This window comes from Phodopus roborovskii, unplaced genomic scaffold (genome assembly GCF_943737965.1).
Source record: "Phodopus roborovskii unplaced genomic scaffold, PHOROB, whole genome shotgun sequence".
NCBI lineage: Eukaryota > Metazoa > Chordata > Mammalia > Rodentia > Cricetidae > Phodopus > Phodopus roborovskii.
The window spans coordinates 4,166,074-4,193,793 of record NW_026126417.1 but is presented as its reverse complement, the minus strand read 5'-3'; the positions used below and the strand labels follow the sequence as shown (position 1 = coordinate 4,193,793).

The following is a 27,720-nucleotide window of genomic DNA, read 5'->3' as shown; positions in this document are numbered from 1 at the left end:
TTAATTCTACTTAAGCCTTAAAGATAGGAATATGACTACTTATTTTCCTTTTGTAATGCTTTATTTTCACAGTGATATAAAGGGGATCATGATATATATTGCATATAATATTATGAGAAGTAATAAAATTTTACAGACACATAACATAATACAAACATGTTACATATTCACCAATCAGTGAATATTTGGTTGTATTATAATATCCACTAATATTGCTCTATGTTAGCGTAGTCAAAAGTTTTCAAACTTTGTATTTCACAACTTACTCCAGGGACACTACATGTTCTTATCTTAGCATTCATTTGAAACAATGTAGTTACAATAGAAATGTATTCATTTATGTGCTAATGTGTATATTTGTGTGCATACTAATGTGTAATACTCTATAACCTAGTAAGCAATTCTAAAGATCAGGACAAAAATAAAAGAAACCATAATTTTTTTTTAAATGAGTGATTCTGTCAGCTCTTTTACCTTTCTACTGAATGTCATGGAAGCAGGCTAAAGTTGAACATCATATATTCTGATGAAAAAGCAACATAGCTCAATGATTTATAATCTGAATGAATGAATACAAATGGAAGTTAAGATATTAGCAAGTTTAAAATTAGGCCTACCAACCTGAAAAAAGTAGTACAAATATCCACAAATATTAAATTACATCAAAAGACTTAACCTATGACCTAATGAGTGGTAAAATGAAGGAGCTATTTATAAATTGGTGGAATAACTGAGGTAATATGGAATATGAGTTATTGGATCTAGTCATCATTTCAGAAAACAATTTCTTAATTAACTAAAAGCATAAATCTGTTTATAAACTGTACAGATATTTTTAAGATGAAATTTTTATAATTTCTAAAGTTTTCTGATAACATTATACATCATTAAATGTTAGATTAAACTACATAAAAAGAAGATAAATGAGAGAATAAATAGCATTACTATTTAAAGAGCACTCAGATACATATATATGAAATATATATATATACATATCTTTCATGAACTCAGTGATCTCATAGGAAATTGAGCAATAGATATGATCTTAAAGTTTATATGTAAGATATAAACTATATTTACAAGAAAATGATTAAGTAGTTTCATGGTAAAATTCATGCATGCTAAAATTATGCCTAATTGTTATCTCTGGCATAGGAGATACATGATCTCAATATTTAATAATAAAAATCTAAGGATGAAGTCATAGAGAAAGAACTGCTAATTATACTCTTGATAAGAACATAAAATGAAGCAACTTAAATGGCAGTACAAACAAATCAGCCATGAGACAAACAAAAGAAGCATCACATCAAATGATAAACTAGTAAATGAAAAATGATGGAATAATACTGAAATTAAGATAAGTAACAATTCTATGCTTAAGTTATAATTATAGGATAGTTAAATCAAATCATTACTCTAAATACTACACTGGAGCAATCTACAAGACATAGATTAGGTGATGTCAAAGAGTCTATAAAAATGCTAATTTTATATTAAAACAGATACATATATTATATATGTGTGTGATTTCATAAATATTTAATAAGACTTAATTGTTTTCAACATCAAGAATAAGTATGATTATATGCTAGACTTTACTAAACTTATTTTATAATTTTACTTGAGAATCAAAACTATTTTACATAATGAAAATAAAGTGATTGACACTAGGGAGATGCTGTCCAAGCAAGTACAACTATCTGAATTCAGCTCCCATAACACAAGTGTAAAGGTTGAGCTTAATGGTATAATGCATCTATTCCCAGCACTGGGGATCACTAATAGACTAGGTTAACTATGAGTAAGAGACACTGTTTAAAAATCAAGTGGAATATCTCCAGATGTGACCTATAACCCTCCCACATACCCATGCACATATGCATACAGTTCCACACACATAATCATGTGTGCATGAGCACACACACACACACACACACACACACACACACACACACACACACCACTACAGAATTAAATCAGTTGAAATACTACAAGGTCCATGTGATACAGAGATGGCTCTGGAGTTAAGGAAATATTTTGCTTTTTCCAGAAGAACTGAGCTCACTTAGCAAAACTTATCAGGAAGCCCATAGCTTGCAAATCCAGCACCAACAGATTTAATGCCTTTCTGCCTTCTGTATGCACATGCCCACATGAGCACAGAATCCCAAACAGTAAGATAAACATGTACAAAATTGAAATGAAAAATATTAAAACAAAAACCCTACAATGACTTGGGTAGGAGCTATTGGAAAAGGAAATTGGATATGGAGGCATTCATGGGGAAAGGGATATGTCTGACCATTATATTAAATTGTCAAAATTTATTTTTAAAAGTAAAATTTAAGGCAATTTACAAACTAAAACAAAAACACATTTAAACAAAAATACAGGATTCAATGACAATTAATTTAAGTAATCTAATATTAATGAAACAAAAGCATTCACTAAACAGAAAACATAGAGTTGAACTATCTATTAGTTGTTAATATTAATTTTGCTTTTCTAACAACACTTGTATAAGACACATAATTAATATTTTAATACTAATAGTAAAAATATTCAGCACTAAAATGATAAAACAATTTTATTCAATTTCAATTATAAATCAGTATCAGTTAATTGTTGAAAAACATAAAAGCTTAAGTTGTGTAACTTAAAAGATATTTTAAGGACAAAAAGATACTTTTAGGATGGTAATAAAATTTGTGATGGAAAACAGTTTATGTGTAAAACTTTAAATTCATCAAAATAAGACAGATAGTAGAGTATTTTCTCTGAATATGCCAAATATAAATATTGGATATTGAATATTGAAATGTAATTCATACCTGATAATTGTTCTTATTACATACAATTTTACTGTTGAAGTTAAAATCTTTTCATTTTATTTATTCATCCTTCTTCTGGAAGGGAATAACTTTGCTTCCACTTTCTAACTATTATGAATAAAATTCTTTTTTTTTTCTTGGAAGCCTTTGCTTTTTTTATTTTATTTAATTTTATATAACAAAGTCCAATTAAATGAAAACAAACATTTATACACAATATTTGGGAATTTGGGCGTCGTTCTTTCCAAACTACTTCCTGCTGGTAAGGGCCTCTGTCTTGGGGGGATTCAAAGAAGATTCAGATATACTGGCTGTAGTCTGTAGGGCTGTTTTGTCCAGCTATTTGAATGTAGGATTAGCTTGCACTCTGTTTCAGGCAGTCTGGCGTGATCAAACCACATTAGTCTGGAAGGAATCCACATCTTTTCATTTTCTGTGGAAACAAAAATAGAAATCCTTTTTCCCCAGTAACTTGACCTTCAACTTAAATTTTGGAGTCAAAGCAGTTTTTTTTTTTAATTTAATTTATTATTTTACATGTCGATCCCAGTTCCCTCTCCCTCCCTCCCACCTCCCTAGCCCTCCCTCCCTCCTTCCCTCCCTTTTACCCTCTCTGCCCTCTCACATGCATTCTAAACACCCTCCCCTCCCATCCCCCCACCCCAATTCCATATGTAGGGGAATGCCATCCAGTTGGGGTCATGTAGATCTGACAGGTCCTGTGAAGTAAGGACTAGGGCTTCTCTCCTGTCTCTAGACATATCTCCATGGGGGATATGTTCGCAAAGTCCTTTGTGCACCAAGGATACATCCTGGCTCCACTGTCTGAGGTCCCTTAGACTGCTCAGTCCTTCTGCCTGAGACCCATATTCAGGGGGGCCTGAGTCAGTCCCATGCTGGCTTCCCAGCTATCAGTCTAGTGGCCATTAGCTCCTCCTTGTTCAGGTAAGCTGTCTGTATGTGCTTCTGCAGATTGGTCTTGTCCTCTCCATCTGCATCTGGGTTCTAGTTCGACTCAGTTTGCTCCTATTTTCCACAGGCATTAGTTGAGGGCTCCATGGAGAAGTTAGTTGTTGATCTCACTCTCCGGGAAGGGCATTTATGATAGCCTTTCCACGGAAGCTGAGATTGTTAGTTGGGAGCCGTCTTGTAGTTCTCTAGACCTTTCTTTGTGTTCAATTTTATCTTCAAACCAATATTGGCTCCCTCTTTTATGTTCTCTCTCTCTGTCTCTGTCTCTCTCTCTCTCTCTTTCCTATCTTCTATTCCTAACCAGGCTCAATCTTCCTGGTCGCACAGGTTTTCCTTTCCTCCTCCTCATTTTCTCCTACTTCTGTCTCCATTCGCTGTCCTCCTGCACTTCACCTGAGCTCTGGGGGACTTGTCCCTTCCTAGTTCTGAGAGGAACTTTATATGAATCTCTTAGAATACACCTTGTATCTTTGAGATACCATCTTACCCCTGCCAGAATGGCTAAAATTAGAAACACCAATGATGACTTATGTTGGAGAGGATGTGGAGAAAGGGGAACACTCCTCCACTGCTGGTGGGAGAGCAAACTCATACAGCCATTTTTGGAGATCAGTATGGCGGTTCCTCAGGAAAATTGGTATTAGTTTACCACATGACTCAGCAATCCCCCTCTTAGGCATATACCCAAAGAATTCACATCCATGCATCAAAGACATCTGTTCAACTATGTTCATAGCAGCACTATTTGTAATAGCAAGAACCTGGAAGCAACCTAGGAGATGCCCCTCAATTGAAGAATGGTTAATGAAGATGTGGCACATCTACACGATGGAATACTACTCTGCAGAAAAAAAATAATGGTATCCTGAAATTCGCAGGCAAGTGGATGGCACTTGAAGAAAGCATCCTGAATGAGGTAACCCAGTCACAAAAAGAGGAACACAGTATGTACTCACTCATATATGGATTTTAGACCTAGATCAAAGGATCACCAGCCTATAATTCACATCACCAGATGAACTAGGATATGAATAAAATTCTTAATGGAATCAAACATTGAAAACATTCAACTTCGACCTGGGTAATTTTATGTATGGATATTGTTAAAAACACAGTAATGGTATATTTTGTAAAATGCTAGTATCCATGTATCTGTGAAGCTTTTCTTATGTGAAATTAGCATTTAGGTCAGTAGAATATTTAGTTGAAAAAATTGTCATTTGTAGTGCAAAATATTTATTCTGACACTTGAATTTTATTTAAGAGAAAAAAGGTAGCATTCTGCATCAAGATATCCTTGGAATTCATCAGCTCCAAACATCAGCTATGTCAAGTTTGCCCCAGGTACTCAATATACTCAACCTGACAAATGATTAGCATCTTCCACAAATGACATGAATAGTTGATCCAATCCTACACACACACACGCTACACACGCATGCACACACACACACACACACACACACACACACACACACACACAGGGAATGGGGTGGAGAGTGACAAAGAGAGACAAGACAGAGAGAGATAGATTTCTGTTAGATTTCTAAATTGCTCATGGGGGGGGGAGAATTCCTCACATTTAGAAATATACAGCATTAAATTTATTGGAAATGGGATATCTTGCAGTGGTACCTATTGCATAATGAACTCTGACAAGACCCAGCCCAAATGGCCAGTGTTGGTAAGAAATATGGCTCTTGAAGTTCTGAAGACTTCATCCAAGATACTTGCCACAAACTGTCTGGCCCAGTTGTTCCATGATTGCTCAACCCACCCTGTACCATAACCCTCTCTGCCAGACCTTAAGCACAAATGACCATATCTAAACACATTCTTACTTCTCCTATTATTTTGTTCACTTTGCTCCAAAAATCTCACTAAACTTCCAACTCACTGTTCTTCCTTGGGACTTCAGCCAAATGGTCTAAAAACTCATTTTAAAAGATCCAATAGCCTAACTCCAGAAGTCAACATATATCATAAAAGCACAAAAAATATTAGAATAGTATTTCCCCACCAAAAAAATCACCAGTCACATGGCAATGATCTCCAACAAGAACAATCTGAAAACAAAGATATTCAAAACATCCCTAAGCAAAAAGAAAAGTGTTCCTTGGACTATAGACATGAGCTAAAGTTACATTACTGAACCATGGTAATGAAAGCATAATGGTAATTACATGAGCGCCTACCAAGATGTAAATGAATAAAATATAATTAAAGAATATATATATATGTATATATATATATTATAAATATATTAAATAAAATATATTAGAATGACCTGATTTTCAACAAAGATGCCAAAAAAAATATATAGTGCAGAAAAGACAGACTATCAAACCAATATTGTTGGGAAAACTGGATGCCTACATGGAGAACAATGATATTAAAAGCTTATCTCTCATCCTGAAAAAACTCCAGATGAATTAATAAAAAAACTTTAGATAAGATCTGAAACTCTTAATGTTCAAATGGCAATAGAGTTTAACCAGAATTACAGTATCAAGAATAAATTCTCTGCTGTGGAAAAGCATACAAATTACAGTTGGCTACCCTGTCAGAATAATGACATTATTGCAGTAGTGGATACTCCTTACCGTGTCAATTTGTATTTTCCCATTATTGTCTAGAGTTGAGCAAGAACAGTGAAGTATTTTCTACTCCTCTACCCTGTGAACCTTTTCACAACATGAATGCTATCAAATAAGAGGAAGTTCCCCAGTTAAACTGATATTGATTTCTCTGTATCCTGCAACCAATGTATATGCTGTTTATTCATCAACAGCATCTTTCCATATGTTTATTGTGTGCAAACAAGGACAAAGGCAATAGTTGCTGTTTTAGGTACATATGCAACCTCATGGACCAACAGCGGCATATGTGTAATTGCAAATGTATTTTATTAACTGTTTCATATGTGTTAGCCACTGAATTAAATACAATAGTTTAAGTCAGTGAACTTATGGACATAGTCTTCATAGAGATTAAATTTCAGTATACTATACAGTATGAAAAAATTATTTAAATTATAGATGCTATTGCTAGATTGAGATAAATTAGAAATCTAATTAAACTTTATTCATAAATGTTATTATAATACTTATCTAATAAAAATATAAAGAAAGGTTCACTGATATTCCTTCCAAAGTTTATCATTTTGTTTCATCTTTTCTTAACATTTTTCTGCCCTCCCCATTAGTGTTTTGGTAGATATCTGTGAGGGGGCAAAAATGATGATGTTGGCCATTTGGAAAAAGGAGTAAACTATTTGGGACCTGTAGTGATGTATGGAATAATATTCAATTAAAATTTACTATAACGTTAACTCCAAAAGTAAATATATGAGTTTGATCAATAAATGCTAAGTTAAACTTTATTAAAAATGTAGAAATATAGTTATCATTCATATTTAGATTTTGAAGAGAGGATTCACAGTGTTTAGCTTCATGATCTGACATATATACTTTTAAAACAAAACATCATTTTTATATTAGAAGATTGGTATAATTTTTAAATATAAATTATACTTCCTAATTTAAATCCATTTCATAAAGTCAGTCTCATTATTTGAAATGATTAGTTTACATTTCTGGGTATTAGGAAGTATAGGTCAACTTTTCTTTCCCACCAGCAAGTTCCCAAATAACTGACATGGATAGTCATCTTAATTATAAATGCTTGGTCAATAGTTTTGGCCTATTATTAAATAGTTCTTATAACATAAATTAACCCATCTATCTTAATCTACATTCTGCAATGTGGCATTACCTCTCTTTCATCTAGCACCTCCTTTTTCCTCTCCATATCTGGCTGGTTGCTCCTCAGACTCCTCATTTCTTCTTCACAGAGTCTTTTGTCTGGTTTTCTGCCTAACATTAACTGTCCAGATTTTGGCCAGTCACCTTCTTAATTAAATCAATGACAGCATAATTCACACAGTGTACAGAAGGATTATTCCACAGAATTTTCCAGTTTTGTCTAAATAAAAAAGGAAGTTTTTAATTTCAATATAATAAAATTGTATACAACAAAACAGTTATCAAGTAAGAATTACAATTACAGTGTCCAGTCCAATTGTACTTGACAACATCAGAAAAAATATTTCTTATCTTCGTGAGCCTAAAGTTTCATATCTAATTTAACTTTTTATCATAACTAAGGAAATATTTAAGTCTAATTATTTACTCTTCAACTCCATCAAAGACCTCAGAAGAGTGAAATGTTACCTATAGACAGGACATCTGCCTTCCTGGACTATTACCCTAAATTCTTCTGTAATGCTGAACAGGCAACCAACTCTGGCCTGTAGGCCTGATATATGTTACAGACATTTCTGAGGACAGGGAATTTTAAAGGACTGTCCTACCTTGTCTTGAAAAAGTTCGGCAGTTACTGTTTTGCATCCTACTAATTCAGTTTGGATAGTTCTTATAACTTAAATTAACCCATTTGTATTAATCTAAATTCTACAATGTGGCATTACCTCTCTTTCATCTCGCAACTCCTTTTTCCTGGTTGCTCCCCAAACTCCTCATTTCTTCTTTCCAGAGTCTTTCGTCTGGTTTTCCTGCCTAACATTAACTGTTAGCAATTAAGAAGAAGGCAGTTTATTTGCTTAAATGGATAGCTTTTGCCCTAAAGAAAACAACTCCGGATGGAAGTTCTTCAATGCCATCATCTTCTTTTGAAATAATTGGTGATGACGTGATGACAGGAGCAGATATATCTCACTGTCAAGGGAAGTCTCATATTATTACATTGTATTAATGCCATATTCTGTAGGTGTTTGAAGTGATTGAAGACCATCTATCTAAATATGTCTGTTTAACCTTAAAAACATACCTAAAGTGACTACATGTTTTATTATTACCAATGAGTAACTAATAACCTATATTTTTAAGTTATACATTATAATTTTAAATGAGCTTCATGAGAACAATACCTCAAGTAAGAGCAGAAACATACATAACAATATAACAAAAATAACTTTAGTTTTGTATCAATAAACAAAGTACATAGCAATGTAAAATATTTTGAAATTGTGTTGTTTTTTAATTAAAGTAGATTAAATAATCTTAATCTACCATTTTATTTCTTCCTTTCTATACCACATCCCCCTTTTAATCCTAGAAAGAATCTTCTAATTTAACTATTTTATTAAACTGACTATGATCAATAATAATTTATAACCAACCCCCTTAAATGATAATAAACATCTATAACCTATCTTTTGGGAATATGGTATTATTTTCTATAAAATACTTCTTGTTTTCTGGGTGTTCTGGTATATTCGAGGGAATCTTGAAAAAAATAGGATAATAATGAAATCCCAGGCGGAGTAGTCCATGATGTTGAACCATCTCAGCCAGCAGCCCTGAAGCTAGTTTGAATGCAAAATTTTGAGGAAATTTTAACAGAGGCATTTTGAAGTGTTATGTTACCATAGGGCCACCTATTTTTACTGGCATTTTGTTCCTTTGTCCTGAAAATTTTTACACTTTTAAAAGTAACATATATTATAAGTATGTAATATGTGGTGTGCATAAGCCAGTTAAAAGATGACTTTTTGTTTTATGTTTGAACAGATAAAATATACATTGCATGCCATATAGTTCTTCTAGGTTTATTTTTTTTAATATTTGTAGCCAGAATTTTCAGGGGTTCTTCCATATCAAACCTGATTTTCTTTACCCTGGAATGAATCTACAGCTTCTCATTTCCTGTGGAAATAAAAGCATAACCTCTACCCCAAAGCAACACACATTTTTACTTAATTTGGAAGTCAAAATTTGTTTAAATTTATAGGTTAGTTTAATCTATCTGACTTTATAGTCCTGTGTCTCTGGGAGAGGGCCTAGGCCCTGTCCCAAATGATGTAATAGACTTTGATGATCCCCCATTGATGGCCACACCCTTTCTATGGAGAAGAAGAGGGATGGGATGGAAGTTGGTGGGGGCCATGGAAGGATGGAAGGGAGAGAGAACTGGGATTGTTATATAAAATAAGACTGTTTCTAATTTAAATCTTCAAAAAAAATAATTCAGTGTCTCTTAGCAGTTGAAAAATTCAAAGACACAATAACTTCAGGATTCAGAGTCTCTGTATATTTCCTATCTTTAAGTGGCTTTTTTGCTTTTAAATAACTTTATTCCCTTTTTAAGGACTGCATTTTACTATTTTAAAATTATACATTTCTTTATTATTACTGCCTATATCCTTTTTTCTTTTCTCTCCCAATCTTTTGTACATTTTTAAAAACATTATTATCCATTTCTGGGTCATTTTCTTTCTGAATCTGTTTGCATGTCTGTAATCTTTTCATGTCATGAACCTTTAAACTGCTAAATGTCATGACTAGGACCTGACTAGGACCTTTGCCTCTGTTTTAATAGATGGCTCCACCCCAGTTGGTTCCATGAGAGACTAGCTTCATGGTGGAGTACCGGCAATAGCCAAATCAATGCCCCAACTCTGGGGAGTTTTAGGGTTCACATTGGCAGCAAGTACTGTGACTCCTGCTGCTCATAAACACCATTTAAGTATTTGGTAGCAGGGCCTCTGAAAGAGCTACACCAATTTTTCCACTAGCAGTGAGCTAGTAGTCCTCTCTTAAAGAAGCCAAGCCTCTACATACTAAGCAAAGAGAGCCTACCAAAAAAACACTAGTTACCAAGAAGCTGTGTTTGACTCAGTTTGTTGTGTGTTTAGAATCTTTTTTAAGCTTTGTCAAACAAACATTTGTTAAATGGGTTAATTTATGTAATATGACCTAGTTAGTAATAAGATTGAGCATTTAGCCATGCACTTATATTTAATATTAAGTCTCCCTGTCAGGTATTTGGAAATTGACAAGTGGGAAAGAAAAGTCTGCCTATAAGGAAGATCCTTTGGGATGCAAAAAGTTGCTTATGAACCTTTTCATTGCATTTTTCATCTCTCTATTTCTCAGTGTATAAATGGCTGGATTTAGGAGAGGGGTAAAAACAGAATAAAACACAGCAAAAAATTTGTCCAACCAGGTAATATTGAGTGGCCACACATAGATGAAGATGCAGGGAACAAAAAAGATCATCACCACTGTGATGTGGGCACTGCATGTGGACAGAGCCTTAGATGCACCAGCTTTAGAGCTCTGGCGAACAGTGATAAGGATATATGTGTAGGAAATGAGCAACAGAATGAAGCAGGTTACAGCCACAACTCCACAGTCAGCATTCATTAATGTATGTAAATCATGAGAATCCATGCAGGCTAACTTTATTACCAATGGCATGTCACAGAAGAAACTGTCTATTTCATTGGGGCCACAAAAAGGCAATCGCACAGTCACTACTATGTAACTTATACCATGTATAAAGCCAGTGATCCACGAAGTCAACACCAGCGCAGTGCATCTTTTCAGGTTCATAATGGTGAAGTAGTGGAGTGGTTTGCAGATAGCCACATAGCGGTCATAAGCCATTGCCACCAACAGCACCATCTCTCCTGCAGCGATGCAATGGGCAAAGAAGACCTGAGACATGCAGCCTGCAAAGGAAATGGTCTTGTTTTCTCTGAGAAAGTCTGATATCATCTTTGGAGTAGTGATAGATGAAAGCCACATATCAACAAAGGACAGGTTGGCCAACAAGAAATACATGGGAGAATGGAGATGGGGGTCGGTGGTGATTAAAACAAGGATGATGATATTTCCAGACACAATGAGCAGATAAAGTACCAAAAACATCATGAAGAGTAAGAGCTGAACGTTCTGTGAATGGGCAAGTCCCCAAAGTATAAATTCTGACACCACAGACTGATTGCCTCCATCCATTTTACTTAGAAGTAACCTGCAAAGAAAGAAAACTGCCAACTAGTCACATGAGGAATTGTACTTCCTTTGAAACTTACATGAATAGAAATGCATAAATATAAAGAGATCTAAGGTATATATGATTGATATTGCTGCCCAAGTAAAAGCTAATGATCCAAGGGCAACTCCCTTGAGAAGCTTCAGGTGTGACTGTTACATGCATGCTCTATCAGGAAATTTCTGTTATAGGAGAGAAATGAGGAAGTAGAACAGCAAAAACATGTGTGTGGTTTCTTAAGTAAATGGTTGAATTTGTCACTAGTAACCATGGCATTCCACAGTGGAAATGAGGAGTAAATTTGGAAACTAGTGGAGAGCTGCATTTGAAAATGGCCTGACAGGACACTATCATTTCTGGCACCATGCATAATGATTTCATTGGACATCAGCAGAATTGTTTCTGTGACATCACTAAATTTAAAATTTAGCTTAAAACTAGAATGTAAATGATAGGATAACTTCAGTGAGGAAGCATGCAGAACAGAACATCATTTAAGATGTACACAGATACCAGATTGAAATATATAAATAAGATTCACAGTTATTCATTAGTAAATATGTATTATTGAATTTACTTGTTCAACTAAACTGATTAACAAAATACCACTGTAAATGCTTGTTTGAATGGATTAACCAAAGAACACACCAAAGCATATTCAGACATGACCTCTAAAAGACACAATTAGTTCAATCTTAGCCATGGAAATCATTGATCTGAAATTGTAAACTATTCTTGAGAGCCCTTAGATTCCTGATTCGAATAACACATCATCTGTCATCAGTCTATCATCAATATATTTTCTCATTTATCTACTGACCTTCTAAGAACAGAATAAATTACATAAAAAAGTAAGTGTTGCTGTCTTTTAATTGTCAGTCTTGGTTAGGTGTGATATTATGCTTTCAGTAAGCAACATTATTCATATTAAAGAACAGGCAGCATGCTTATACTGATCTAATGGGTAATACTGAAGCCAGACAGGGGATAGTCATTACCCATTTCTGCTCACTACAGTTATTCCCTTGGAATTTTTCAACTTTATCTTAAATCAGTGGAACAATTGAATCTCTGAAGTAATTGTCAGAATTATTTTACACTCAAGGACTTAGAAAGGTGGAGTGTGAAAACTAAGAAATTTCTGAAGATATCAGGTGACATATCCATCTGCTATGGGCACATGATGGCAGATAAGTAAACACAGTCGCCTTACATAGATTTAACAAATATCTAAGGAAAATACACTGATTATACAGCAAAGAGTTCATGTTCCTTGAATATTTTTATTATTCAACGTTTCAAAAAGTGTCTGGTTAATCTAAATTGTTTAGTTTTCTTTTGTATATTACTTTTATTTTTAATATTATAATTATAGCATTTCTCCTTTCGCTTCTCTTCCCTCTCTCCAGATTCTTCCAAATACTCTTTTTTGTTCTCCTTAATACTCATGGCTTCTTTTTTACAATAATTGTTTTAACATATAGGCATATATACATGTGTGTGTGGGGTGTGTGTGTGTGTGTGTTACATAAAAGTGTGCTTATGTGTGTGTGTGTGTGTGTGTGTGTGTATTCATACTCCTCTGCATAAACTGCTCAGTCTATATGATGTTTCTTGTACATATGTTTTCAGAGTTGACCATTTGTAGTTGGAGTGCCAATTGGTGTGCTCTTTCCATGGGAAGTCTACCTTTCTAACTCTCAGTATCACTTAGGTTTGTGGAGATTTTTTGTTGAAGCCTCTAGGACTTTCCCCCTTCCATTATAGCATGCCTATTGCCATTGGGTTTGTTGAGCTCAGTGTTGACAACCATAATAGAACTGTGCCATTAATCAAAGGAATTACGAAGAGAGAGCAACCATTTACAGAGCTATGTCAGACTGTCCTTTGGGACCTCTTCTGTGAAGCAGAACCAACTCTCAAGTAATGCCTTTTAAGTTATGTCTTCTAGTATTATTGATGTAGGACACTACTTTATCAGACCTCTATGAATATAAAGTATATTAAAACTACTTTCTGATACATAGGAGTGACCATGCTTTAAGAGACCTGTTTTAACAATGCTGCTCAGACTATTTTATTTCCTGGTGATTATTGATAAGCTAGTAAAAATAGTACCAAATAGTACAATAGATTAAACAACATTACACATTCAATTTAATAATGGATAATGAAAATGTATAGTAAAATATACACACAGGAATCATTAAGCCTTACAAAAACCCAAAGTAAAATGATATGAGTTGTTTCAATTCATCATATATTATATTGTATATTGAAACAATTTTGTTTTTAAAGGCCAAAAATTTTAATGTTAATTTGAACTCATTGTGTAATATGTCTGTACATTTATTTATGTACATACTGGCACATATGTATTTATTTGAACATATTATATATTTGTACATATGTATTTATATACATTTGAACACAGATTCATATATATAATCACCTTTTTAAAAAATAATTGTTACTTGCACTTAAGTTGAGATATAACTATATAGCAACATGAAATATATAAATAGAAAAGATACATTCAACATGCCAGTTACTTTAGAGACTATAACAGCCACTTTACTCTTCTCTTCTCTTTCTCAGGGTCTATCAGTATTTTCAAAGACCTAATTAAATACAGTAATCTATTAAAGCAACTCTATAATTATTGCATCTTACTTAGCAGCAATTGTCCTAGAAAATCTAAAGTTGGATTATACATGAAAATATTTTTAAAAAAAATTAATGAACACTAGCAAACTGAATAATCTTAGGACTTTAAAAGCAAACTATTCATTCTTTTCTGCTTTTCATTATTGGCTTTTTTCTGTATTGATTGCCCTTCTATCAAAATATTAAACTTTGTAATATTCTCAGTATTTGAATTTCTATATTCATGGTTATAATCATAATTACACAACTTGAGCAGATACCATATGATAGATACTGATGACTGAAAGATTGTTGTATTGTCAATTTTTTTCTATATTTTTTTTGGTTTGTGGTGTATATACACTTTACTTTTAAAATATGTTTTCATTGAAATGGAATGCCATAATTTCCTTCTTTTCTTTCCTTTATAATTGCCCCACCTATCCTTCCCATGCTACTTCTCAAGTAGCTGTCTGGTTTTTCTTTGATTCTTATTATTACATATATAGTTTATGTATGTGTATATGCAGAAATACATTTAAAAACAATCAGTTGAGTCCATTTTTTTTGTTTTGCATATGGTTTCAGGACTAACCACTGGGTATTTGTATTTGACAAAAAATTAAGAGACTCATTTATCCAGAGATTAACTATTCCTTTCCTAGCAGATAATAGTTTGCAGAACTTTTTAATCTGGTTTCTAAAATTCCCACTTGCTTTCATTTTTACTCCTAATTCTATGCTGTCAGTTATCTACAATGTACTCTTTTATTTATCCAATTAAGGGCTAGGCAATATTTGGACAATCTTAGCTGTATAGAGAAAATCATAACATTCTGATATAGACACCTGAACACATGGAATAGGAGACAGAAAAATACATTAATTGGCCACTAAAAATTACAGGAGACAAAGAAAATGTTCTCAATTCCAAACGTAGTGGGTATAGGTAAAAAGAGATAACCATAAATATTTTAAAAATTAATTACCTTACAGAAGAATATCAGAGAGTTGAGATGACTTACCAAACTCAAAATTTCCTTTCATATCAGAGAGAAAACACATCTAATGTGTTCCTGTGAATATATCCATGTTGTATAGAGACAGCCTTCCTCTCATTTAGAAATATATTCATTTCCTAAAATTTCCCCATGGGTGAAATTCACTTGGTATGTGTTCTGACCCAAATGAGAACAATGATAATTACTTTGGACACCTCTTAGGGATTTCTCTGTTTAAGTTGATACTGAATGCTACCTACATGTTTGTGAAAATACAGAGAAACTGACTTCCTCTTAGACATCCCAGCATTTATGAGCATTAGACAAGTTTTCAAAATTGTTCACTTCACTGATAATGACAAAAGAGAAGCTTTCTGCTACCTGGTCTCTTACTGAATTGTATATAATCAAAGGGAATCAATTTATTTTCTTTGCACTTATGCAACCATGTACTATAAAAATGTAAAATACAACCAGATAAAAAGCCATGCTGTGAAAATAATTCCAAATGAATAAGAAATCTGTGTCAAATTTTGGTCACATGACTGAAAATGCTTAGTGTGCTCTATAACTACATATGATACTGCCAAAAATGAAGTAGATGCCACAAATATTAACTCCATGGAACACAAACATTTCTTCTATTGTTTTATAAAACTAGGGAGTATATATTTCAAACAATTTTGCTAGAGATGGAGTTGCAACAAATTTTTCTGATCTCAAAATAAAAGTGTCACATAGTTTTTTGTTATTCCAATTGGCATGCCTAACGTATAAGCAATTACTGCAGAAGCTATCATGTTATTTTCCTTGTAAAAAAAATGTACATACATGTGTGTAGTGTAACTTCATAAGCATATTTATCCAAAAAAGACAACAGTAATATTAATAGATATTTCTTATAAAAATTATGTGACTCTAATAGGTAAAATATGGGCTTATTTAAATAAACAATTATGGGAGGTGAAATGAACATTTTCTGAAGTATACATTAAAGTAGATAAATAGGAAATGTTAATATTAAAACTCACGCATATTCTTTCTAGCCTGGTTTTTCAATGATACTATATTTGTCATTTTAGACACAGACTGCAGTAAATTGAGTCCTGTAATGCCCGTTTCTATCTCTCTAGTACAACAGAACAATTTTCTTGTCCTGGTAGTATTCCTCAAAATTCATGACTTACAGAAAAATACATGCACATTTTATTGTGTTTCAGGAGATATATCATGTAAAGTTATACCACCAAAGTCTTATAAGATTATTTAATGTGCCAGCTCCCAAGCTGCAGTGCTCAGGAAGAAGACTGCCCAAATCCTTCAGAAGAAACCAGAACACATGGTGGTCAATAAGCACAAATTAAGACATGTCTTGAATGTTTTTGTCAGAATTTGAAACATTGATGGTTTATCTAACTTATATTAATGTAGTCATGGCAATTAAATCTGCAAAATAAACTGATAAAAGCTGAGATGTTAAATGTTTAGTCACAGATTTTTTCCTGTGTTCTCCAAATACTGGTCATCAATATCTTAAGCTATTATCTGTTTACAAAACCATTCACTGCCTGATTAATTGATCCCAGTTCCCTCTCCCTCCCTCTCACTCTCTCTCCCACCCTTCTATGCCCCCGGACCATCCCCCCACTTCACATGTAGGGTGATGCTTTCCAGGATGGGTCATCTAAATCTGTCAAGTTATTTGGAGTAGGGACTAGGCCCTCCCTCCTGCCTCTAGGTTAAGGGAGTATCTCTCCATGGGGAATGTGCTCCCAAAGTCCTTTTGTGCACCAGGATAACATCTTGGTTCCACTGTAAGAGGCCCCTTATACTACATAGGCCTTCTAACTGAGACCCATGTTCAGGGGGTCTGAGTCAGTCCAATGCTGGTTTTCCAGCTATCAGTCAGAGGGGGGGGTCAATTAGCTGCTCCTTGTTCAGGTCAGCTCTCTCTGTGGGTTTCTGTAACCTGGTCTTGTCTTCTCTCTCTGCATCTGGATTCCAGTTCTGCTCAGTGAGTAGCTGTGGGTGTCTGCTTCTGTTTCCATCAGCTACTAGAAGAGGGCTCTATGATGGTGGATTACTTGCTTGCCTCTGCCTCCAGAGTGCTGGAATTAAAGGTGTGTGCCACTGCACCCAGTTACTCTCTTTCTATTTTTTTTAAAACTTCATCCTATTTCTTTTTCTCTCCCAAGCCTACGTATATTTTAAAACACACTAAACTTTAGACATTTACTTATCTTAATCTGTCTTTACTGTAAATCTTTATCTTTTCTAGCCACGAGTCTTTTGTCTGCTAAACAACATTGGTAAAATGAAAGCCACAGCTTTAATGCCAGCACTGAGAGCTGTGCCAACCACCTTGATCTATGGTGCCATCAAGCAGCATGCTGCAATTTGGAAATGTGATCACTGCTACTGCCAGTTGCTCGTACCCACCATAGATCTGTTAAAAGGGCTTCTTAAAAGAGCCCTGTGGTTTTTTTTGTCACTTATGGAGAGTCAGGAAGACTCTGTTAAAGGATCCATGCCAGTCTCTGTTTGTCTTTAGCAAACCAGAGTCCACCTGAAAAAAAAAATGCTGCTATCAAGAAGACTTGCCTGTCTTTGTTCTTTTGTTTCTAAAATCCCTTTTTAAGCTTTGTCAAGTTTTAAGTAGAGTTCTTAGTGCACGCGATTTTGTTACCAGCAGTTTCCTGCCAGCCTGGTCCCACAAAATGGTGCCCAATGTGGGGCTGAAACCCACAACCCTGGGATTAAGAGTCTCATGCTCAACTCAAAGAATAATTAATAAATACAAAGGATGGATAGAATGGGGGTCTGAAGAAGACTCCCCCTCAATCTGTTATTAATATGGTATTTATTTCATTTTTTTAAGCAGATGACAAGGGAAATACTGCAGCTCATAATCAGGTTCCCTAGGCAAGGACTGACTATGGGGCTACCTCTTGTGACCTAGGAAGATGTAACAACAAGTAAATGACAATAACTGTTGGGAGAGGTTCTGCTTGTCTCTTTCCAGAAAATAGACCACAGCCCATCTGAATCCATGCCCAGCTCACCAGACCCAGGACAGCTGAAACCAACAATGAAGGAAATAAAATTTAACAGCAGTATCAACAAATGGTGCTGAATGGCACCATGAAGAATGGGATGACAGCATGTAAAAGAATGTAAAAGAATACAGATAAGTTCATCCTTATCACTCTGTACAAAACTCAACTCCAAATGGATCAAGACCTCAACATAAAACCTGACACACTTACACTCTTTAAGTGTAAGAGAAAATGGGAGTAGCCTTGAACTCATTGGCACAGGAGAATCTTTCTAAAGAGAAAACCATTACCACAGGCATTAAGATAGACATTAAATGGGACCTCATGAAAGTGAAAATATTATGTATGACAAATAACATAGTCAATGAGACAAAAAAAACCTACAGAATAGGAAAATGTAGTGATATATTATTTATGATTTATTAAAGCTTGACTGAGGATTAAGGAAAGTAAAGTCAACTTCAAGCTATAGAGATCAGATAGTGGTGATATACAGCTTTAATCCCAGCAGCCAGAAGCTAGAAGATAGTGGTATACACTTTTAATACTAGGACTCAGGATTAAGAGGTAGCTGGATCTCTGTGAGTCCAAGGCCACCCAGATCTACACAAGAGTTAATAAATATAAAAGAGAATTGTAGCTCAAACACTTAATACCAGAACTAGAGGGATATGAAAGAGGGGAGCAAGTATTCATTAGGGGGCATTCATTCTGAGGAGAGGTTACAGTCTGAGACTTAGAGAGAGCTCATGGAGACAGAACCAGCATATTCAGTCTGAGATAGAGGTAAGAGCTATTGGGCATCTGCTTTGCTTTTCTGAACTTCCACTTGAAGCTTGAACCCCAATATCAATCTCTGTGTCTTTTATTTTTCTTGTTACAGGAAAAAAATTCCACCAATTCTACATCCTTTAGAGGACTAATATCCAAAATATATAAAGAACTCAAGCAATTAGATATCAAAAAAAAATAATTCAACTTCTAAAAAATAGGGTACAGATCTAAAGAGAATTCTCAATAGAAAGATCTCTTAAATAACTGAGAAACACTTAATTGTTCAACATTCTTAACCATCAGTGAAATGGAAATAAGAACTAACTTGCATCCCACGTGCTTTCCTCTCCTCCCCTTCTCTTTCTCCTAGTTCCCTCTCCACTCACTGTCCCCCCACTCCCCATGTGCTCTGGAGAACTTGAGATTTCATGTTACAACCTGTTAGAATGGCTAAGTGACAGCTCATGCTGGTGAGGGTGTCAAGTAAAGGTTGTACCCTTCCATTGCTGGTGGAGTACAAACTTGTACAACCACTATGGCAATAACCAAATGACACTTTATCTTACAATGAGGACACTTTTTCAACCATGTGCACTGCTGCTTTATTAATAAAATCTAGAAACTAGAAACAGCCTTGATGTCCCATAACAGAAGAATGGGAGAAAATGTGGTTCATTTACACATTGCAGTATTGTTCAGCTTATTTTTAAAATTGAAATCATGATAATAGCTAGCAAATGAATGGAACTAGAAAAATCATGCTATGTGAAACCACCCAGACACAGAAAGATAAATATGGTATATATTCACTTATTTGTGTATATTAGCCATTAAATAAAGGATAACCAAGCTACAACATGTAGTCCCAGAGGGGTCAAGTTTAATGGAAGGGACTGGGGATGGGAGGAACACTTGGATTTCTTTAGGAGGGAAAAATAAAATAGATTTTACAGGTAAGCAGGATGGTGGGGGAGATGAAAGTGAAAGGATCATGTTGGAAGGGAAATGGGAGATAGAGTTGAGAAAGTAATGTGGGAAGAAACAACTGGAATTGAATTTGTGGGTGTGGGGAACATCATACAATAGAAATTTCCTAAAATATTTAAAGAAAACCCTAATAAATTCTTCAAATAATGTGAGAGTATCAACTGGTCATCTCTTTTTTTTTTTTTTTTAACTTGGTTATATATTGTAGTTCTTGCCTATCAGGGTTCCATGGAAATCAAAAAAAAAAAAAAAAAAACCCTCAGACATTTGCCACTATAATAGGCTACTTTCTTACTTTCTGCGAATGAAAAGTAAGATCACATTGCTGTAAACAATACCCACACAACTCAATGAACATGGAGAAACCATCCTGGTGCCTACATAGAACCTTTAACTGCATCTAGTTTCTTTGGTATGGGAAGATACTCTTCAGGCTACCAAAAAACCATAAACACCAACCCAGCCACAAAAAAAAAAAAAAAAAAAAAAAAAAAAAAATTGATTCACAATCTGCACTGCTTGCAAAATGTGATTAAGCAATGGTGCCATAAAATTTATGGGAGTAAACAATGAATGTCTGATTTAACTTAGGATCTCCCCACAACATGAAACTCATAGCCAAGAATGAACCAGAGACCAGGTAGTCCAGAGACCTATAGAAAAAGCAAATACTACAGGTCAAAAAAAATGTTAAAATGAATTAATTCTAATGATAGTCTTCAATACTTGTATACTCATAGATCATTGCCTTATTCAGCCATTATTGGAGAAGCATCATCATGCAGTAGATAGGAACAAATATAAAGACCCACAGTCAGACAGTATGCAACAAGTGTGACCTGGGAACATACAGCCCTTTCCCTCAGAGCTCAGGAAGCATGGAAAAAGAATGTAGAAAGAGTGTAAGATCCAAAGAGGTTGGAGAGCACCAAGAGCTCAAGGCCCTGTAAATCAACTGAGAAAATGCTTACATGAACTAACAAAGACTAAAGCAGAAAGCATAGGCCCTTCATGAGTCTGTACCAAATCCTCTGCATGTTAATATAGATTTCAGTTTAGTAATTTTATGGGACTCCTGAGTGTGTGGACAAGAGGATCTCTGATTCTAAAGAGCTTTTTCCCTTCTGTTGCTTTACAGTGTCCAACTTCAAACTAATTGATGTGGTTTCATCTTCTTATATATTATTATGTTATGTTTTGTTATTATCACTTAAAACCCTGGTCTTTTCAAATGAGACACAGAAAGGGGAAATCCAGATAGAAAGGGAGATGTTGAGGAAACAAGTAAAAGTTCAGGAAATGATAATAAGAATATATTGTATGAGAAAATAAACTATTTTTAATATGTGGCTTTAACAAACTCATAACCATCTCCTAGCTCCTAAATACATTGAAGTCTGTAGCAGACTGGAAACATGATTTTAAATAATAATAATAATAAAGTCTTTCCCTCTAAAAATGGTCAATATGAGGATCAATGAGGTACTGGTGAGCATAAAGTTGAAGCAAAATACATAAAAGCATCAACAAAAATGACCATTACATCTTTTAAATTAATGGGCATATGGTGGTGTTACACAGTATTATAATCAGATAAAATTTACTGAAATTTTATTCCTAAAAATAAACACAAGATGTTGGTCAAAAATGTTATGATAAACTTTATTAAAAACATAGATAAATACTTTGTTGGCAATCCTGTGTAATTAAAATCATATTTAGAATTTAAGACGAAGGATTAACAATGTTCTTCTGGTGGATCAGTACATGCATGCTGTTTTTAAAAAGTTAAATTATATCCACATTGGATTATTGGTAGAAATTTTCAATATAAATATACTTTTGATTTTTAAATATATTTCATACAGTCAATCTCATTATGTGAAGTAAATAGTACATGTTTCTGAATATTATGAATTTCCTTTGGGACCCAGGAATTTGCCTATGAACCTTTTTGTAGCATTTTTTATGTCTTTATTTCTCAGTGTATAAATAGCTGGGTTTAGGAGAGGTGTAACAACAGAGTAAAACACAGCAAGGAATTTGTCCAACCAAGTGATACTGAGGGGCCACACATAGATAAAGATGCATGGCAAAAAGAAGATCATCACCACTGTGATGTGGGCACTGCATGTGGACAGAGCCTTAGATGCACCAGCTTTAGAGCTCTGGTGAACACTGATAAGAATATATGTGTAGGAAATGAGCAACAGAATAAAGCAGGTTACAGCCACAACACCACATTCAGCATTCATTAAAGTATTTAAATTATGGTAATCCATGCAGGCTAGCTTGATTACCAATGGCATGTCACAGAAGAAACTGTCTATTTCCTTGGGACCACAAAAAGGCAGCTGTGCAACCACTGCCAAGTAACTTATACCATGTATGAACCCAGTAGTCCAAGATATCAACACTAGCGCAGTGCATCTTTTCAGGTTCATAATGGTGAAGTAGTGGAGTGGTTTGCAGATGGCCACATAACGGTCATAAGCCATTACCACCAGCAGCACCATCTCTCCTCCAGCAATGCAATGGGAAAAGAAGACCTGGAACATGCAGCCTGAAAAGGAAATGGTCTTGTCTTCTATGAGAAAGTCTGATAACATCTTGGGAGTAGTGTTTGAGGAAAGACACATATCAATAAAGGACAGGTTGGCCAACAAGAAGTACATGGGAGAATGGAGATGGCGGTCAGTGGTGATTAAAACAAGGATGACAATATTTCCTGACACAATGAGCAGATAAAGTATCAAAAACATCACAAAGAGTAAGACCTGAAGATTTTGTGAGTGGGCAAGTCCCCAAAGTATAAATTCTGACACCACAGACTGATTGCTTCTATCCATTTTACTTAGTGTGTCCTCAGGAGGAACCTGCAAAGAAAGAAAGATTTTTTTCAACTGTCATATAAGGAAGTCTACTTCCTTTGTAGAACTTGACATCCACTTTGAAACTTACCTGAACATAAATGCATAAATGTAAAGAAAAACCTAAGGTAAATATGATGACGCTGCTGCCCAAGTGAAAACTAATGAGCCAAGAGCAGTTCCCTATGAAGAGAAGCATCAGGTGTCACTGTTATACACACGCTCTATCAGGGAATTCCTCTACTAGTGTGCAGTGAGGAAGCACAACAGCAATGTGAAACCAAAAAATGTGTGTGTTTTCTTAAATAATTGGTCTGAATTTGTCACTAGCAATCATGCTCTTCCATTTAAAAAGTGAAGTTTAAATTCAGAAATTGCTTTCAAGTTCAGTAAAAAGGATCAGAAAGTATGTTACCATTTTGGAATCACATATTATGATTTCAACGGCATCATTAAAATAATATTTGTGACATAAATTTTTAAAAGTTTTATCTTAAAACTCTGAGGTAGAGAATTTGAAACCTCAGTGGCAAGGCATACAGAATATCATTAAATATCAGTTATTCACCTCAAAGCATAGACAGGGTGCTTAAACTGATCTAATGGATGGTGGGCAATAATCCTCCTTTTTCTGCCTCATTTAGTTATTCTCAACTTGTTGGGCTTATCATCCTTTGTCCTGTGAAATCTCTAGGTAGGAGGAATACAACAGGTGAACAATGAGCTTCCTGATGCTATCATCCGAGCTATTCTACATCCCTGTTCTCCAAAGACCCAGATACGTGGGGGTGAGGATGAAAACAAGAAAATTTGAAAGACATCAGGAAACACATCCATATGGTATAGCAGCATGATAGTAAGAAATAAATACATGAGCCTTACAAAGATTTACCAAGTATCTAAGGAAAATACACTGATTATACAGAAAGGAGTTCATGTTTCTTGATAATTTTGATTTTTCACATGACAGCTTCTGGTCAATCTGAAAATTTTCCAGAACCAATCCTGGTTTTTGTTTGTTTTAACCATTTCTTTTAATTTTTTTGAGCTTATAGTGTAATTGCACCCTTTGCCCCTTCCCTTTCTTCCCTACAAATCATGCAATATTCTTCCTCCATGCTCTCTTACAAATTGATGGCCTCTTTTCTTTCAGCAATTGGTATTGCATGCATATATGTTTATACCTAAACATAACCTGCTCAGTATGAATAACATTATTTATATATGTATATAAATTGTAAGGGGTCAGTGAGCATTTGGCATTAAATAACTCCTTGATGTGATCTTTCTTGAGGAAAATTATTTCTCCAACTCTAACCATTTCTCAGTTGCCCTTTTTTGTGTGTAGGGTTGAGTCTTCCTGGACTTTCCCCTGTTTCCTTCAGCATGTCTTCTGTGATTGTCTACATTATGCACAAATTTGGCCAGTCATGATATAACTTGAAAGGAGTTGCTACCTAAGGGAGCAAGTGTATTTCTTTTCAGAGCTGTGTCAGAATATCCTTTTGACCTCTGCTACAAAGTAGAACCCAGTCTCAAGTAATGCCTTTTAAATTGCCTGCTCTATTGTTACAGATGTATGAAATCACTGCATCATGCATCTGAGGATGTAAAATATCTAATACCTGCTTTATGAAACATTCTGGTGACGATTCATTGAAAGTCTTTTAATAATGTTACTCAGAATGTTTTATTTCTAGATGGTGAATGAGATTAGTAAACATGGTGCCAGATACTACAATAGCTTAAAAAGTATTACACACTCATGTAGTAAAGATATAGAAGAAAATATACACACAGGAATCATTAAGCCTTTTTTAGTATCCAGAGTACAGTGATACATGAGTTATCTCCTTTTATCATATTTTCTAGTGTATTTTTAAACAACATGTTGAAGTTATAGGCAATTATTTTGCTCTTCAAGTGAGCTCTTTGTATAAAATATATAGGCACACACATATAAAACATTATATATACATACAGATAAAAGATTATAGATAAGTAGATAGATGATGAATGACAGATAGATATACAAATAGATCAGGTAACACATACCTTTGCTATAAAATACATGCGAATGTATGTGACCTTTCTTTAAAATACTTGCCACTTTCATATGTTCACACATATTTGTTCAGTAGTTATAAGATAAGCAGATATAAAAGACATTTGCCAGCAAATTTCCTTTCAGAAACATAACAACCATTTCATTCTTTTCTTCTCTTACCCAGGACCTATTATTATTTTAGAAGATCAAATTGCATTCTTTAATCTATCAAAGTGTCACTGTAATTTTTGACTTTATCTTAGTTACAATTCTAATGTTGGCTTTTACATTAACAAACAATTATGAAGGGAAACAAGCTGAATTATCTTTTTCAGAGTCTAGAAGCAAACGACTTATTTTCTTCGACGTGTAATGCTTTTTCTATAGTGATTGCCCTTCTATCAAAGTGCTGAACTTTGTAATAGTCTCAATATTTATACTTAAGTATTTACAGATATAGTCATATTTATAGAATTTAATATATATTGAGTGATAAATAATAACGATTTAAAGAGTGATATTTTAGTAGCTTCTAATAGTTTTTATTGCTAGCAGATTGGTTGCTGTTGGGTTTTTGTCTGTTTTGTTTTGTTTTTAGGAGGTGTAGGTTTATTTTACTTTTTAAATATAATTTTAATGGAAATAAAATTATATCATTTCCTTCCCTCCTTCCCTCCTTCCCTCCTTCCTCTCCCTAAAACCCCTCCCAATTACCCTCCATCAACACTTCCAGTACCACCACTAAAGTTGATAGCCTCTTTTTCTTTGATAATTATACTTACCTATATATTTGTGTGTGTATGTATTCGTATGTACAAAGATACACACATAACCTGTTGAGTCCAATTTTATTATTGTATACCAATTCAGGGATGACCACTCTACATTTGAGAACAAATTAAGAAACTCATCTCTTCTCTGGGAGCTGCTTACTCCCTTTCCCCCTGGAGTCATTCATTTTCAGATTTCTTTACATATGAGGTCTATAATAACCATGTGTTAGGTCTATTCTTATTTAATTTACAATACTTTTCCTGTTTCTATGCTGAAAGTTATCTTATGTACTATTCACTCTAAATTAAGAATATTTTGTCTGGTTAAGTTGAAGGGAATATGTTCAACGGTAGCTGTATACTGCTTTATGGATTAGCTGACAAAGAATGATAGGACAAAAGACAAATAAGCAATTCTCAGCCTAACACATAATGGGTATTGGTAAAACTATAAATATTTTAAGAATTACCTAACAGAAGAATATCAGAGAGTTGACTTACCAACATCATAATTTTTCTCTTGGGTTTGATATTCTTCCCATTTGATGTGTGCTTATGAAGACATTCATATTGTGTAGAAACAGTCTTCCTTCAGCCTGACCAATCTCCACTTCTGAAATTGTCCCATGAGTAAACCATGTCATTTGTTCTATGTCCCAAACAAAATGAGAGCATTGGAAATAATTACCTTGGACATCTCTTAGGGATTTCTCTGTGAAGAGTGATACTGAGTGCTGCATGTTTGTGAAAATATAGAAACAAGTAAAACCCCTATTAGTCAGGCCAGCATTGATAATGTTAGTCAATTTTCAGAATTATTCACTACACCAATAAAGATGAAGGACAGGCATTTTGCTGCTTAGTCTGTTTCTGTATCAATATAAAAAAGTGACTCCAAATATTATAGTTATGAGACTATTTGCTAAAAGTGTGAGATATGACTACAACAAAACCTATGCTGTGAACATAATTCCCTAATGTGTGGCAACACTGTTCCAAGTCTTGGTCACATAACTGATGTATTCCAGTGTACTCTATACTTGTATGTGATATTGCTATTTGAATTGGCTCACATGTTATTCAGAACCCATTATATTTTTAAATATTTACCTATGCTTATTGTGTATGCATGCATGTGAATTTGTGCCATAGTGTGTATGTGTGTGCATGTGTACACATAAATATATATATATATACATATATATATACACTCACATATTTTATATATAATATATATTATATATGTGTATATAAATACACATATGTAGATCAGAGGTCACTCTGTCAATACTGTTCTAACATTACCAGTTCACTAGGAATTGATCTCACACTGTCAGACTTGCATAGCAAGTATCTTTGTTGTTTTAAATAACAGAATAAATTACATAAACATGTAAACATTGATGTTCTTTGATTGTCAACCTTGGATGAGTGTGACATTATACTTTCAGTGAGCATAAATTATTCATAAATAATTTAAACTATAAACTAAATAAACTAAATAAATAAATAAATAAACTATATAAAATCATGTTATACAATGATCTGGGCTGTGAAACAAGTATTAATTTTGCTAAATTTATTTTTCACTTTCTATTCTATGTGGATTTTTCATTTTTCAATGCATGTTTAATACATTTTAAATTACATATTTTCAATAGGAGTTATCTAGTTTATTACAAAAAGGATAATTTAAATATAAGATATACATATATATATATGCACATATACATACACAGTTTTTATTAATAAATTTTATTTAAATTAGAAACAATCTTATTTTACATATAAATCCAAGTTCCCTCTCCCTCCTCTCCTCACATGACCTCCCATCCCATCCCCCATCCCAGGGTGGATGAGGTCTTCCATAAAGGATCATCAAAATCTGCCAACTCATTTGGGG

The 27,720-nt window shown here is 34.2% G+C and overlaps 2 protein-coding genes across 2 annotated transcripts; both read right to left on the bottom strand.

Moving 5' to 3' along the window:
- Positions 1 to 7,945: 7,945 nt before the first annotated feature.
- Positions 7,946 to 11,626, bottom strand: LOC127221737 (olfactory receptor 4K14). The gene is made up of 2 exons (XM_051183745.1): positions 10,728 to 11,626; positions 7,946 to 7,985 (listed from the first exon to the last, which is right to left on the bottom strand). The coding sequence occupies exons 1-2, from the start codon at positions 11,624 to 11,626 to the stop codon at positions 7,946 to 7,948; spliced, it is 939 nt and encodes a 312-aa protein (XP_051039702.1).
- A 10,411-nt stretch (positions 11,627 to 22,037) lies between these two features.
- LOC127221736 (olfactory receptor 4K3) lies at positions 22,038 to 22,979 on the bottom strand. Its single transcript, XM_051183744.1, has one exon. It carries the CDS (start codon positions 22,974 to 22,976, stop codon positions 22,038 to 22,040), a length of 939 nt encoding a protein of 312 aa, XP_051039701.1. The 5' UTR covers positions 22,977 to 22,979.
- Between the last annotated feature and the right edge of the window lie 4,741 nt (positions 22,980 to 27,720).

Bases quoted from the DNA above. Each gene is read 5' to 3' on its own strand.
- LOC127221737 (XM_051183745.1), bottom strand. From the start codon at position 11,626: ATGGATGGAGGCAATCAGTCTGTGGTGTCAGAATTTATACTTTGGGGA. The intron at 7,986-10,727 runs GTTCATAAGCAA...GTAAATAATTAG, and splicing joins ATGAAAAATGCAATGAAAAG to ACTTAAATATTTCCTTAGTT.
- LOC127221736 (XM_051183744.1), bottom strand. From the start codon at position 22,976: ATGGATAGAAGCAATCAGTCTGTGGTGTCAGAATTTATACTTTGGGGA.